This window comes from Podarcis erhardii, assembly GCF_964252035.2.
Source record: "Podarcis erhardii genome assembly, chromosome: 5".
NCBI lineage: Eukaryota > Metazoa > Chordata > Lepidosauria > Squamata > Lacertidae > Podarcis > Podarcis erhardii.
Window position 1 is genome coordinate 84,523,827 of NC_138509.1, and position 14,364 is coordinate 84,538,190.

Below are 14,364 nucleotides of genomic sequence, written 5' to 3' on the forward strand. Positions count from 1 at the left end.
ATCATTTGCCCGATAATAAATGTTGGAAATGTAAAGAGGTTGAAGGTACATTCTTTCACCTTTGGTGGACATGCCCAAAGATTAAGACCTTCTGGGAGATGATATATAATGAAATGAAAAAGGTATTTAAATATACCTTCCAGAAGAAACCAGAGGCCTTTCTCTTGGGCATGGTCGGCCAATTGGTGCGAAAGGAAGATAGAACTTTTTTTATGTACGCCACAACAGCAGCAAGAATACTCATCGCAAAGTATTGGAAAATACAAGATTTACCCACCCGGGAAGAATGGCAGATGAAGCTGATGGACTATATGGAACTGGCTGAGATGACTGGCAGAATCCGAGACCAAGGAGAAGAGTTGGTGGAAGAAGAGTGGAAGAAATTTAAAGTTTATCTTCAGAAATATTGTAAAATTAAGGAATGTTAGAAAGATGTTGGGGGAAAAAAATTATGTGGTTGTAGCAGAAAGGATATAAAGGATTAAGTAAAAATGAATTGGTGAAAGAGAGAAGGTAAAATTATAATATGTTAAGATAAATTATTAGGATAAAAACAAAGTTTGAAGGATTTGCTGGAATATTTAATTGAATTAGAATACAAAAATGGGAGGCGTGAGGAAGTCAAGGAAATAAGTGAATGTAAGTAAGTGAGTTAAAGGTTTGACTTGTTTTTTTATTTCTTTTTTCTTTTTTCTGTTTTTTGATGATATGTATTGTTTTTTCTTTTTCTTCCTTGATTGTTTTCTTTTCTTTTTCTTTTTGTAACCTTTAAAATCTTAATAAAAATCTATTTTTTTAAAAAAAACAGTTTTAAACCAATTACCATCATAAAAATAAACTGGGTGCTAAGAATATGCACCACAGGTGTCAGAAGCAGTCAAAAAGCCCCCTCTGACCATGCATTGATCATGGAGAGGAGGGGGGCACACTCACTGCACCTGCTAACATCTTTAACATGATCACACTGTCATTGGTCTGTGTCCAAATCACACAGGTGGGCACCATTGTGGGGTGGCCCTCACCCGACCCATTTCTTGCCTTTACGTATTTCTAAGAAGCCCCAAATGAACATTTCAAGTCAAAACAAAAACTGGCCAGCGTGTGTGAGTCTACACTTTTTAAAAAAACGATCTATGACTCCATCTAGTTTCTAGCTGCTCCTTGCCGTGATTGGTCAAATGATGGGGAGGGGCCAATTCATATTTCCTTTTCCTCAATCTGTCTCCCATGTAGTTGCAGTGGGCTTTAAGCTTTCTTTCCTTCCAGGCCTCTACTGTTGCACACACACATGTTTGCATGAGGGCCCTTCCGAGCTGCCCTAGTCATGTGCCTGAATCTTATGAGATAGAGGGAGGTGGGGGCACAAACAGAATGGACACATCCCAGTGGACCTAGGGATGGAGCAATCGGTCTACTTCTGACCCATATCAACTTTCCACGTGTCTGTTCATAAGTCCATTCTGTCCTGTTTTCAATCTGTGACTCTTCCTTTTAACCATCATATTCAAATGCATATCTTATTACAAATTTTATCACATGATACATAACTAAACACAGCGTGTGCATTTGTAAATGCATTGCATCCCCCTTAAACACTTTTTTTTAAAAAAGCAGAGAACCATATCACACATTTTGGAGAAATTCAAAACCAAATACATTTCGCTGTGCATGATGAGTCCTGCAGGAGATATGGATCAGGCTGATTTTGCATTGCAGTTCACTGAAATTGAATTCCTCAGGGATCCGTATGTGGTCCTATCTTATGAAGGAGGTAGAAACTAAAGAGCCTGTTTGTAACAGATACTCAGGCACTTGGCAAAGAGAAACCCCTTCATTTAACAATAACGTAAAGGCAGAAAATACTTTGTCTCCCTTGGGTCATTCCGTCTGCCGAATTACACATTTCCATACAAATGTAATGCTAATCTCAGAGGTAACATAGAACAGCTTCTCCCACAGATTTTTTTTTTAAAGTATTAACAATACAAGTAAATGAGACAGCTTTCTCCTGGGAAAGCGCTTCATATTTAAAACCGCTTGTTTGTACTTCACTGGGGTACTAAAAAGGATACCTGCAAAACATATTTTCTGAAAGCAAGGAACAGCAGCCTACTCTTGAGACAACCAAAATACTAAAGTATGTATCAGTGTGGCAGAGAGTGAAATTGTGACCACATCTATTGCTACAAACCGCATGCAGACTCCAATCGAGATACAGTTTTGTGCAAAAATGCACAAGTAGCCCAGTGGAGTGGTGGGAGATGTACACAGTGGGGTCGTGGCAAATTTCCAAGCACAGGAGCTTTGCCTCCATAGACACACACCCAATGAGAGTCCAAAACTGCAAATAGTTGTGCTGACTCATCACAAACGACCAGAAAACTTGAAAGCCTTGTTACTGCCTCATTTGCTTGCAAGAGGGAGGAGGGTCCAGTCTGTAAATCACACTAGAAACGCGGCAGAAACTACCACTTGTGACGTTAACATATGAGAGTGCTAGAGGTGAAATAGTTAAACAGGTTACCCTATCAGAACCCAGGGGGTGGAGTCAGAAGGACTATAAAACCAGCTCTGGGAGGGGCGAAGAGGGAGTTCATTGGGAGTTGAGTGGTTGGTTGGAGTGGGAGTGGATTGGGATAGAGTCTGTGGGTAGGTTGAGTTAGTGCAGCGAAATAAGCTGAGTCAGGAACTGTTAGGAAGTAGGAAGACAAGGAAATATCTGAGAGGTGGTTTAGTGAGTGAGAGCAGGTAGTGGAAGTTATAGGTCTGGATAGGCAACCCATGATTGTAATGGACCGATACCGTTTATGAAACCACACGCTTGTTAAACTGCAATAAATAAACAGAAGTTTATGTTCCAATTTAACCCTGACCGGATTCAGTATTGTACCAGGTAGGGCCTGGGTGGCGGCAGCGAGAAATAAAGTGATGGCACAGGGATCAATAGACGGTGAAATGTCCAGGGACCCTGTGTGATCACCACACCACCATTCCTGCTTGGAAAAATGTCCTGGAGCCTCGCTTCCTAGTATTACAGCTGCAGTACACTGCTGCCATGGACCCACAACTCCTGCCAATCCAGGGAATCTGCACACAAATGCTGCTCCTTCGGCTGGTTTGGGAAAATCACCTTGGAATCACCTTGGGGAGCCAGCAGGGGGAGTCTGTCCCAGAGAGCAGTCCAGACTCGGAGGCAGAAGCTGAAGCAGGAAAGTGAGATTAGGGAGGCCAACAGGCAGAGATGAGTCAGGCTGGTGAAGAGGGGGTGTCTCCCACCCCCTGCTGTGATGAGCTCCCCTCTCCCCTGGTCTCCCAGAACTAAGAGAGGCTAGAAGAAGGCGGAGGAGAAGTTAGTGCAAATTTTTGGGACTCTTAATCTCATGGTTCTGGGTTCGAGCCCCACGTTGGGCAAAAGATTCCTGAATTGCAGGGGGTTGATCTAGATGACTCTCATGGTCCCTTCCAAGCCTACAATTCTAGGATTGTACCCAGGAATTCACCTCTTGTACCTAATTTTTCCTTGCCAACAAACAATTTCTAGGCCCCTCCGCCACCTTGCAAAACTTGTTAAAGACTAAAGAGATCATCAAACAGGGAAAAACAGGTGGCAACAGTAGTCAGGCTAAATATATTTCACTGTCTTGAGTGATTTTGAGGGACAGGAGGAGGTCTAACTCCATGCACAAAGAAGAGCTGTAGTTTTTCAAAAGCAGTAAAGAATAAAATATAAAAACGGGGATTGTTTGAACACAACAGTAAATCAGAGCTTTTGAGAGACCATTCTGCTCTCTGTCCTCCCTTCTGCCCTTGCCGGCAGCTGCTGTCACCAAGAAAGGGAATGACTTTTGCATCCACCCACGTCTGAACAGTGGGGGCTTTTGATTCTGCCAATGAAACTGTCTATCACACTCAGGAGTCGTAGAATTTGTCTGCCTGAGAGTGATCATTCTCAAGATGTTTGCATGCTGGGACTTCACAGTTGTCCAGATAAAGCAATTGATGGAATAAGCAAACCGCAGACACGCTAACGCAGAGCAGGAAGGAAGGAGATCCCAAGCAGCTTTTTCCATACAGGCAGCAACCTTAAATTAACACATTCTGTGTAAAAATCTGTTCTCCAATTTCTCAAAAGTTTTCTTCTCCTGCAAAAGAGGCAGTTTCACCTGTTTGCACTGCGCTGACCTCAAAGCTGCCTATCCCTTCTTCCCCCCAGTATGCCAAAGCACTTTACCTGCTATCTCACCTGGTAAGCCATTTCCAGACCCTCCAAGTTTCCCTATTTTCCAGGGACTGTCCCGCATTTACAGAAGCCACCCTGGTTTCTGATTTGATCCCAGAATGTCCCACATTTTTTTGGACGTCCCTATTTTAATTGGAGAAATATTGGACAGTATGGAGTTATGCAACCCTCGAGCCAAGGAGATAAGTAACTATACAACCTTTAGAAGACATCTGAAGGCAGCCCAGTATAGGGTAGTGTTTTTTAAAAAAAAATTTAATGTTTTATTATGTTTTTATATATGCTGGATGCCACCCAGAGTGGCTGGAGCAATAATAAAATGATGGTGATGATGATGATGATGATGATGATGATGATGATGATGGAATAGGACGTCCCTATTTTCATCAGAGAGGATGAGATGGTTGAACAGGGTTCTTGAAGCTACCAGCATGAGTTTGACCAAGCTGCAGGAGGCAGTGGAAGACAGGAGTGCCTGGCGTGCTCTGGTCCAGGGGGTCATGAAGAGTCGGACACGACTAAATGACTAAACAACAATAATTTCCATCAGAGACATAGGAGCCAACTCCTAGGGCCCAAGAGGTCTTTGCCCCACCAATAAAATATTTGAGGGGGCCAGCCCACCCAAAAAACTGATGGGCATTGCCATTCAAATGAATAGTGTGCACAGCATCATGTGATTGATTTTGGGAGATGGGCCTTAGTGTCCCCCCCCCATTTTTAAAATTTCAAGTTGGCACCCCTGATCACAGAAATGTTGGAAGGTACGTAATTTTCTTCTCTTTCTTTATGTTTCCACCACCCCTTTTTTTTATTCAATGCCTCCCAACTGCACCCAAGGCTACTATTGTCGCCCACACCGCCCCAGGATCATTCCAGCGCCCCCCCCCCCCCCCCCGGGAAGTTATGTTGGATATTCTCTCTGTGTGTGAGAGAATCATTTGTTCTAGAAACAGAGAAGAACAGAGAAGTTTCAAGAAGCAGCAGAAGGCTGAGATTGTTTTGTCTATGCAAGGACGTTTTCTTTGGGAACTGTTCTTTAGACATGCGCAGTGAGACAGGAAGTACTGATAACAACGGTTCTGTGTAACTTGTTGCAACTTGTTTTGAGTCTCTTGCTTGCGTCTTGTGATGAGAGAAGCAGAGAGAGCGCTTTGGGATCTTGTTGTGGATTCTAAACATGCCTTGACCACAGCATTGGTGAATGTCTGTATACATTTGCTACCAATATGCTTTTATATGCCTGTCAAGTAAACCTCTACACTTGGCTAAATCCTTATGGCGTCCATGAGTGTTTATTGCCAACCGTGTGTACCTTCAACCCCAAAGATGCTTCCAAGGAAGGAGCTGCGTTGAGATGTAACTCTGCTGTGTATGGATACTGGCACAGACGCACAGTCAAAGTGATGCCAGACCCAATCCCTCTAAATCATGGGGAGGCAAACTAAGGCTCGGGGGCCGGATCTGGCCCAATCACCTTCTTAATCTGGCCTGTGGATGGTCTGGGAATTAGCGTGTTTTTACATGAGTAGAATGTGTCCTTTTATTTAAAATGCATTTCTGGGTTATTTGTGGGGCATAGGAATTCGTTCATTGGTTTTTTCCCCAAGATATAGTCTGGCCCCCCACAAAGTCTGAGGGACAGGGGACTGGCCCCCTGCTGAAAAAGTTTGCTGACCCCTGTTCTAAATCATTCATCAGAGGTTGATGGATTGATCCAACACATTATTGCCCACTTTGGGAAACACTGCACCAAGGGTTGCTAACATTTTTCTCTGCTGATACAGTGGTACATCGGGTTAAGAACTTAATTCGTTCTGGAGGTCCGTTCTTAACCTGAAACTGTTCTTAACCTGAGGTACCACTTTAGCTAATGGGGCCTCCCGCTGCTGCCAGAGCACGATTTCTGTTCTCATCCTGAAGCATATGTAACCTGAGGTACCACTGTACTTCGTTAACACCTGCCCACCAATCAGAAATGTGGCACCTGAAGTTCCCCGTCGCTGCATAGGGAAAGGGTTGATACTATGCTTGTTATGCCACTGTTGCGAGATGGAGAAATAATCAGTTGGCAACCCTGATTTCTGCTGCCAGCAGCTGGCGGCACTCCCCAATAAGCAGCTTTGTGTACCCACTGGCAGATCTGAGGTTTTCATCATTTCATGTGAAGGACACCCCCTGCTCCCACCTCCTGCCAATTCTTTTCCCATGGAAAAGCCGGCGATCGCATAAATGACTGAGCAAGAGCCCTGCAGGTGATCTGAAAGTGATCTGTCAGTGAGGAAACGACAAGTCGCTTGCTCCGTTGAAGCTCAGAAACGAGACCTCTCCTTTTTGTTTGTCCAACGGAAGATCCTTCTCTTTGCAAAATCAAAGCAGTGCATGCAGCTCCAAAACGAAGCTGACCGTGAAAAGGGTCCGTCACCTCGTCAAACCGCCTGCTCCCCCCCCCATGTCTTGCTCAAAAAAGAGATGCAAGCCACATTCCTCTCATTTCCTGCCAAGATACAGTCCGCTATATATGGATGCCGTCAGCTCCCATTAGCAGAACGGCTGGCAGAGGGGAAAAGGGCAGCTCGTGGAAGGCAAGCTATTGTAATCGCAATCACCTCAATTAGACCCAATTTAAACCACAGGCCTGACATGCTACAGTAATTAGAGATCAAAAGCTTGGCCTGTCAAGCTTTTGCTGCTTCTCCTCTCTCTTACAGAGGTGCAGGTTAGTGCAAGAGGTCTTGAAATTGTACTTCTTCTACAGTACAGCGGCAGTCAAGGCCAGATCAAAGGACGTACGCATCTCCTCCCCGCACACAGTCCCTAACCCGTCAGCACCCATTCCGAGAGAACTGACTTGTGCTGGTAGAATAGCAAGGAATGGAACAAGAACCCAGGGAAGAGTCAGGGTGCATGTCTCTGTCTGCGTTGATGCTCGTGGGTACATGCATTGCCTGACATTGCAGAACTTTTGCTAATAAACTAGCCGTAGTCATTTGCTTTTCATACCTTGAGCTCACTGAGATATTCTGCCTCGCTATGAAGTATTATTCTGGAAGGGCCGTGACTGGTTGACAATGGAGGAGTGTGCCTTTGGGGGTGAAGTCAAACTCTTGGAAGGTTGCAGCAGCTGCTGTGGCTGCAGAAACCGATATGGGAGAGACATGTTTTGGGAGGGGTGTAGCTGGGTGGTAAGGCCCATGCTCTGCGTGCAAAATGGCCCAAACTCAATCCCTGGTATCTTCCAGGTAGGTCTGGAGGAAACCCGTCTGGAAACCCTGGAGAGGAACCAACACTGAGTGTAGATCTGAGGTTGGGAACCTGTAGTTTTCCAGATATTGCCTGCCATCATCTGTGAGCATTGGCCAAGCTGGCTGGGTTTGACAGGAGTTGGGAGTCAAACCACGTATGGAAAGCCACAAATTCCACATACCTGATATAGACAGTACTCAGCTAAATGGGCCAACAATCTCACTCACTATAAGGCAGCTTCCTATGGTGACATCGACATTTAAAGCACACTTAGGCCACTCTTGTTAGTCATGGCTTCTCCCGAAGAATCCTGGGAACTGTTCCAGGTATGTATGTTAACATTGTTGACTTCCATTCCATGTGGCTCTTCCCTTTGAGCTGGCTCCTCTTTCAAGATATGGAGCTTCTTTTCCTGCAATATCCCAGATTTGGGTAGTCTGATCATGTTCTCTTACTTAAATTCTGTCTCTACTATCTCACTGCTTCTCTCTCTGCACTTGAGGACCTAAGTTGCCTCCAGAAGCCTTCAGTTTTCTTCTTTCTATATTTGTAGGGAGAAGGCTTTAAAAGTTCCCATGGGCACTAGTCCATCCTAGTTGTGATTAGTGTCAAGGACTTGGACCAAAAAAACAAAGACGATATTTTGAGGAGCAACTGAAAACTCACCAATTAACAAATTCTCAGCTGGAGAAGAACTTCTTAAGAAATGATGTTCAGTTGGAAAGAGATCCAAATTCACATCCCAGACCAAATTCATATCCCCAAAACAGATAATTAAACATGTTAGCAACATCCCTACTGGTGAGCAGAGTTTTCGGCCTAGTACCTCACGCAGCTTTCTCGGTTAGAATCGCAAAATTATTGTGACACCAATGACTGGCTTTGTTCAGATTATGCATATGCAGCTTCCCCCATTTTATTCTTTTAATGAATAATACTATTTTCCACAGAAGCATAAGCATCTTTGACAACAGTTTGCTTGTTCCCTTTCCACTTCACAGGCAGGATCAGGGAAAAGCACATAAAGAACAGGAAATCAGGAACTGTTGGCTGAAAGGTCCCCAGGAGCCAGCATTACTGAAAAGTCAGGTGTCACCAAACCAGAGTTTTTGTGGGCAACCTGCAACCCCTCAGCTTAGACTACATTCAGATTTGGGGAATACTGTGTTGGTTTCCCTGATTATAATAGTGCTTCTGTTCTGCTTGATAACATTTCTTTCACACTGCAGAACCTGTTGTATTATGGGATTGTGGCTTTTGGACCAGTATATTGACACGTCGTGCTAAATTTCATTCAGCAACCAATGTCATAGGACAATGGCACTACTACTGCACCACTTCTGTGTAGGCAGCCCTGTATTGGGAAGTTTTTAACATCTGATGTTTCACTATTTTTTAATATTCTGTTGGAAACTGCCCAGAGCGGCTGGGGTATAAGTAATAAATTATTATTATTATTATTTTGTTCCCCCGTGAAAGCCAGTATTGTGCTCCAATTTTTGTCACTTTACTCACACAGTTTTCCAGGTTAAGGGGTCTGCTGGAATCAAATAACATGGAAACGAGTGCTTAACACGTGCTATGTTCCATCCTTTTCCTGGAAGTGGCTTTTACGTTCTATGAAAACTCAGATATCGTGAGGAAATCAACAGTTAGGGGAACGTCAGGGAAGTGGTGTAAACGGCCACATGAATGCAACCTTAATTTCATACAGGTGGAAAGGAGGAGAAAACTGGTAGTAAAGGATAGAAGAAAGTGAGAAAATGGAGTCAGAGAGAGAGAGAGAGAGAGAATGGGGTGCCCCACCAGCATGCAACCTCTAAGTAAATGCAGCCCTATGCAGAAAGGTGGGGAGCCCACCCCTCCCCCTTCTGCTTTACAGGCCGAGCCAACATTTTATCCTTTTAGCCGGTTGCCAGAATCAGACGAGGCAAAGCCCCCGAAAAAGCATTATCCCATCACTTGCACTTGGACTGCTCAGAGACCCATTACTGAGTGACGGCAGAACAACAGCATCACTGCCTTTTAATTCCACGGGCTGTAAAAGCTTCCTCTGAGGATAGTTTGAGAGCAAATGGCACCTGTGGGCCTTCTGGGCCTAACAATTCAGAGCAGCTGGACCAGCTCCACTCTGAGACTGATGCTCTCGCTCTGTTCGTTAACCTGCCATCCCACACGAGGCTACAGAGCTAGCTCAGGGGCACACTTCAGGTTTTGGGGTTGTTTTTGCTTTTGTTCCAGGCTGTTCTGCTCCTGTAGCTTTTGCAACCTTTGAAAATAGATCCATGCCATTTTCCCCCCTTTTTTTGTGTGTGCAAGCTACAGTCAAAAGCAACCATTTATTTTAATACACGCTGTCACTGGGCTTTGCTTGTGTGTGTTTATAGATTACAAAATATAACACCGCCATTTCTTTTCCAGACTCCTCTCTAATTACACTTTTTAAAAGAAACAGGCCTTTTGAGCTAAAACGTGCCAACTGTCAGGGACGGGCTGGACCCTGAGGAGTGGGCACCAGGAGGGCAGTCCCCCCCCCCTTTTAATCTCAGATGGAAGCTGTCTGACATCATTAAGTGCTGAGAGATAGCACTCTGCCTATGTTCAAGGCGGTTTATCAGTATTATATGCTCATTTCTAGAGCTGAGCCTTGCCAATGAAAATAGCTTCAGGGTCTACAACGTGGCGAGCCCTGGCTCAAAGTAAGTCTTGCTTTTGAAACAAACCTATGATCAAAATGTGTTGGGATTTATGCTTGGTAGATTTCTGGTTTTTGCAACTATCAGAAGCACAGAAGGTCTGCCTTTCTTGGCATTGGATCAGTCTCCTTAGGACCAGCTTGCATCTCCAGAACCACCGCTTGAAGAGTAATCCAAGTATAGGGCACCTCCTAATCGAATCATGGCATTCTCCATGTGCAGCAAATAATGCAAAAACATGCAAGTTTGTTGTGACCGCTCCAGGTCAGAAGTGTGGACCCACAAGCCTTGGGGCTTAATACAGCCCTCCAGGCCTCTCTATGGCCTGAGGGACTCCCCCAAAGGCTATACCAGGCATAGGCAAACTCGGTCCTCCAGATGTTTTGGGACTACAACTCCCATCATCCCTAGGCTAACAGGACCAGTGGTCAGGGATGATGGGAGTTGTAGTCCCAAAACATGTGGGGGCCGAGTCTGCCTATGCCTGGGCTATACCCTCTCCAGCCATGCCCCTCTTCCCAGCCCTTCATTGCATTCTCTTTTGCATGGCGGGTATGTGTCCTTGAATTTTTGCTAATACTTCTGACTCATCTGGATGGAGAATAGAGAGCATGTATGAGAGCATATAGAAACCAGCCTCCTGTGCATTACTCTGCCCACTATGCCTCCATCCCTGCCCCAGGTAGTTCCCCAGAAGTTTGTCCACGAAGGGATGTGTCTCTTGGGAAGAAACATGTTGCTCAAACCAATAGGCTCTCCTTCCTCTGTCTCTCTTTCCACCCCTTTGTTTTCTACCTCAATGATGATAGGAAAGGTGACCTTCCCTAACAACTCTAAAGCCCTTCAGGTCACTTGAGAACTTACCTTAAAAAACTCCTGCATCCTCATAAAATCATGAATAGTCAGCCTGTTTTCAAGTCGTTCTGTACTTTTCTCTCTCACAGAATCTTCAGCCATGTTAAGCAGCTGCTTCCCAGTAGCAGCCATGGCTTTTTTTTTTTGACCCAGGAAATGTGGTGCTCGTGCTTAATTTGCTTTTATCTCAATCAATACATCTCCAAAGGTGGTTCTTTGCTCGGCTTTTATGTCCTTTCAGAATTTAATTTCCTCCAGAATAATTTGTGGTGAGCAAGCCGTCTCTGGAATGTCAAAAAGGGTTTGGATGGACAAGAACCAAAAGGACTTCGATCACAATGCTCTCGTTTTTATTTCTCACAGGTTGCATGTGAGCTCTGGAATGCTGTATGCGAGCCAGGAAAACGTAAATGGCTTTCTCTGACGGTAAATAGAATCCATCCCAGCAAATTTATAACCTTTTACAGTTTCTTCCTGGAAATGTAACAGAAGCTGTTCACCTGGAGAAAATCCATTTTGCTTACCTTGTTTGCTATTAATGTGCTATTTATTCAGATTAAAATCCCATTATCTTTCCCAACCACACTTGATTAGCTCCAGCACTCCTTTCTCTTGAGTGCAGAGTGGAGGCTCTAGGCATTTCGCAGGACTGCTTCGAGTAGCTGAGTTTCCTTGAGTTTGCAAGCGTTCCTTAGCAACCTTGCACAACGCTAGCTAACTGCCCTTTCCACCCCTCCCAATTAGTGGGAGAAATTGCTTAGCTAGGAAGGATCTGTTGCAGCAAGCTGGGAAACGAAGCCCACCTATTTGATTTAAAGACTTGGAAGCCATTCAGAAGAGCAAAGGGTCTTGAATTCTGAACAGGTGCATGCACACAGACAGGCATAGTGCTTGTGCAACCCTCATGAGCTGCTGATTGGCATGGTTGTTATAGAGCACTACTACAGAGCACTGAGCGGGATCCTGGCAGTAACACAACTATTACTAATTTTAGACCAGAGGTGAAGAACCTATAGCCCTCCAGCTATCCCAGCTCTCATCACTCCCAGCCAACATGGTCAATAGTCAGGGATGGTTGAAGTCCAGCATCATTGGGAGGTCTATAGATTTTCCATCCATATTTTAGTCCATCTGTAGTCTGTTTGCAGAGCAGGATACGACCCAGTAGCTATGTTGTATTTGGTCTCTGGTTTTGCTTTACTCAGAAAGAAAAGGAGCTGGAAGGCCAGGAGAGGTGGAGATTACAGTGGTGCCCCGCAAGACGAATGCCTCGCAAGACGGAAAACCCGCTAGACGAAAGGGTTTTCCGTTTTGGAGGTGCTTTGCAAAACGAATTTCCCTATGGGCTTGCTTTGCAAGACGAAAATGTCTTGCAAGTTCCTGCAGTTTTTTTTTCCTCCCCCCCCTTTTTCTAAGCTGCTAAGCCGCTTATCAGCTGATCCGATAAGCCGCTAAAAGCCGCTAAGCCGCTAATAGCGCTAAGCCGTCAATGGGCTTGCTTCGCAAGACGAAAAAACCGCTAGACGAAGAGACTTGCGAAACGGATTAATTTCGTCTTGCGAGGCACCACTGTACTACCATAGTAAATTGTAGCCGCCATGTGCAGTCTCCTTCCACCCAATCACCCAAAAAATCTCATATGATGAGCCTTCTGAGCAACAGTTTGGCTTCTTTGAACCACAGGATGCCCCCTTCAAAGGTTGCTGGACCAGAACTCCCATCATCTCTGACCACTAGTCATGTTGGGTGGAGCTGATGGGAGCTAGAGCCTAGCAACCTCCAGAGAGCCACATCCCTTAGTCTTTAACCTATTTCTGACCCTGGTAGGAGAGAGGGGGGGGAATGGGCAGAGGCTAGGGGGCTGCATCTAATCCTCCACTGCCCCTAACCGACATGGCTGACGACTGATTAGGGTTTCACATGGCCAGCCCCAACTACTATAGAATGCCTTCCATCTGTTTGCAAGCCTTAATAAATAATAATAATATTATTTTCTATTCCGCTCATCTGACTGGGTTTCCCCAGCCACTCTGGGTGACTCCCAACAGAATATTAAAAACACAATAAAACATCAAACATTAAAAATTTCCCTAAATAGGGCTGCCTTCAGATGTCTTCTAAAAGTCAGATAGTTGTCTCTTTCCTTGACATCTGATGGGAGGGCGTTCCACATGGCAGGACAATGATGTTATTGTCACAAGCTTGATGACCACTGAATTTTATCAGTCCCAGCACCTGGCTGAACATGGGATTCAGCACCAGACTGAAGACTTCTGGGGTGATGGGTGGAAGAATGGGATTTTTTTAAAAAAGAAAACATTTTGGTAGACTTACCTCTATCTGCTAGTCAGTTGGCACTCCACTGTTCCACTTCCAGGTGCTGCAAGATTATTCTGCTGTGCAGCAAAACATAGCCAAGCTTAACACTGGGCATTGAGAAAGGATTAACAATGCAGCTCTTTCTGATGGCTACGTCCCCGTTAAACAGGAATGCTTTGATCTTATCCTACACAATGCATCAGATACTCCAAATTATACTAAAATCACAGGCCCCTTTCATCGCTGTCACCAGGCCTAAAAACTACCTTTAAAGGCTAATCCCTTTTCTGCTGCCTCTAGAGCTGAGATCAATTTCTGTCCTGCTGCTGAGAGTAATCCAAGGCTTTGTAGATGTTCACAAAACAAAAATTCAAGTCAAAGCTTTACATAGAGAGGCTGCTACTGGGCTATATCCCCATGAAACCAAAACCCATATAATCAATTTCTTCTTTAAAATTTCTTTTACTGAAGTTTGCTGCTGTTCCGTACATAGGGAGCTACCATTTCCTCTTCTAGCCTAATAGTATTTCATTTTATTGGTGTTTTACTAATAGCGTTGGCAGCAGCAACAGCAGATTTCCAGATTCTCAAGGGAGAGGTCCTTCACATCATCTGCTACCTGAACCTTTTTTTACTGGTGGGCTCTGGGATTGAATCTTGGACCTTCTGGGAGGAAAGCCTGCATACTTATCCTAGGGATAAAAGGATCTGGAAAATTTTGGCTCTCCATTTCTCATTTTTTCAAGGCTTAAATTCAGTTATCCCACTTTTTCGGCATTTCGTGATTTAAAAACAAACAATCTCATCAAGGTTCATCAGCATTTTAGTGCAAACCTCTCCAGATAACTTTTTATATGCAGCTTTGACACACGTACACATTTTTTGCAAGCCTTTTCCCTGATGCAATATATTTTTGTATGTTAATTTTCACCAATATCTTCACTTTTATGCACACTTTCCCCCAATATATGCATTTTCATATACTGGCTGGAGAACCGCATCACAAAA

General features: G+C 44.5%; 1 protein-coding gene across 1 annotated transcript in view; it reads right to left on the reverse strand.

Moving 5' to 3' along the window:
- The window catches only part of WDR49 (WD repeat domain 49), a 102,022-nt gene extending 89,879 nt beyond the window's left edge, over positions 1–12,143 (reverse strand). Inside the window, exon 1 of the mRNA XM_081862906.1 lies at positions 11,047–12,143. Within this exon, the coding sequence (XP_081719032.1) occupies positions 11,047–11,169 (123 nt within the window). The 5' untranslated portion in view covers positions 11,170–12,143. The remainder of the gene's footprint in view (positions 1–11,046) is intronic.
- Positions 12,144–14,364: the final 2,221 nt, after the last annotated feature.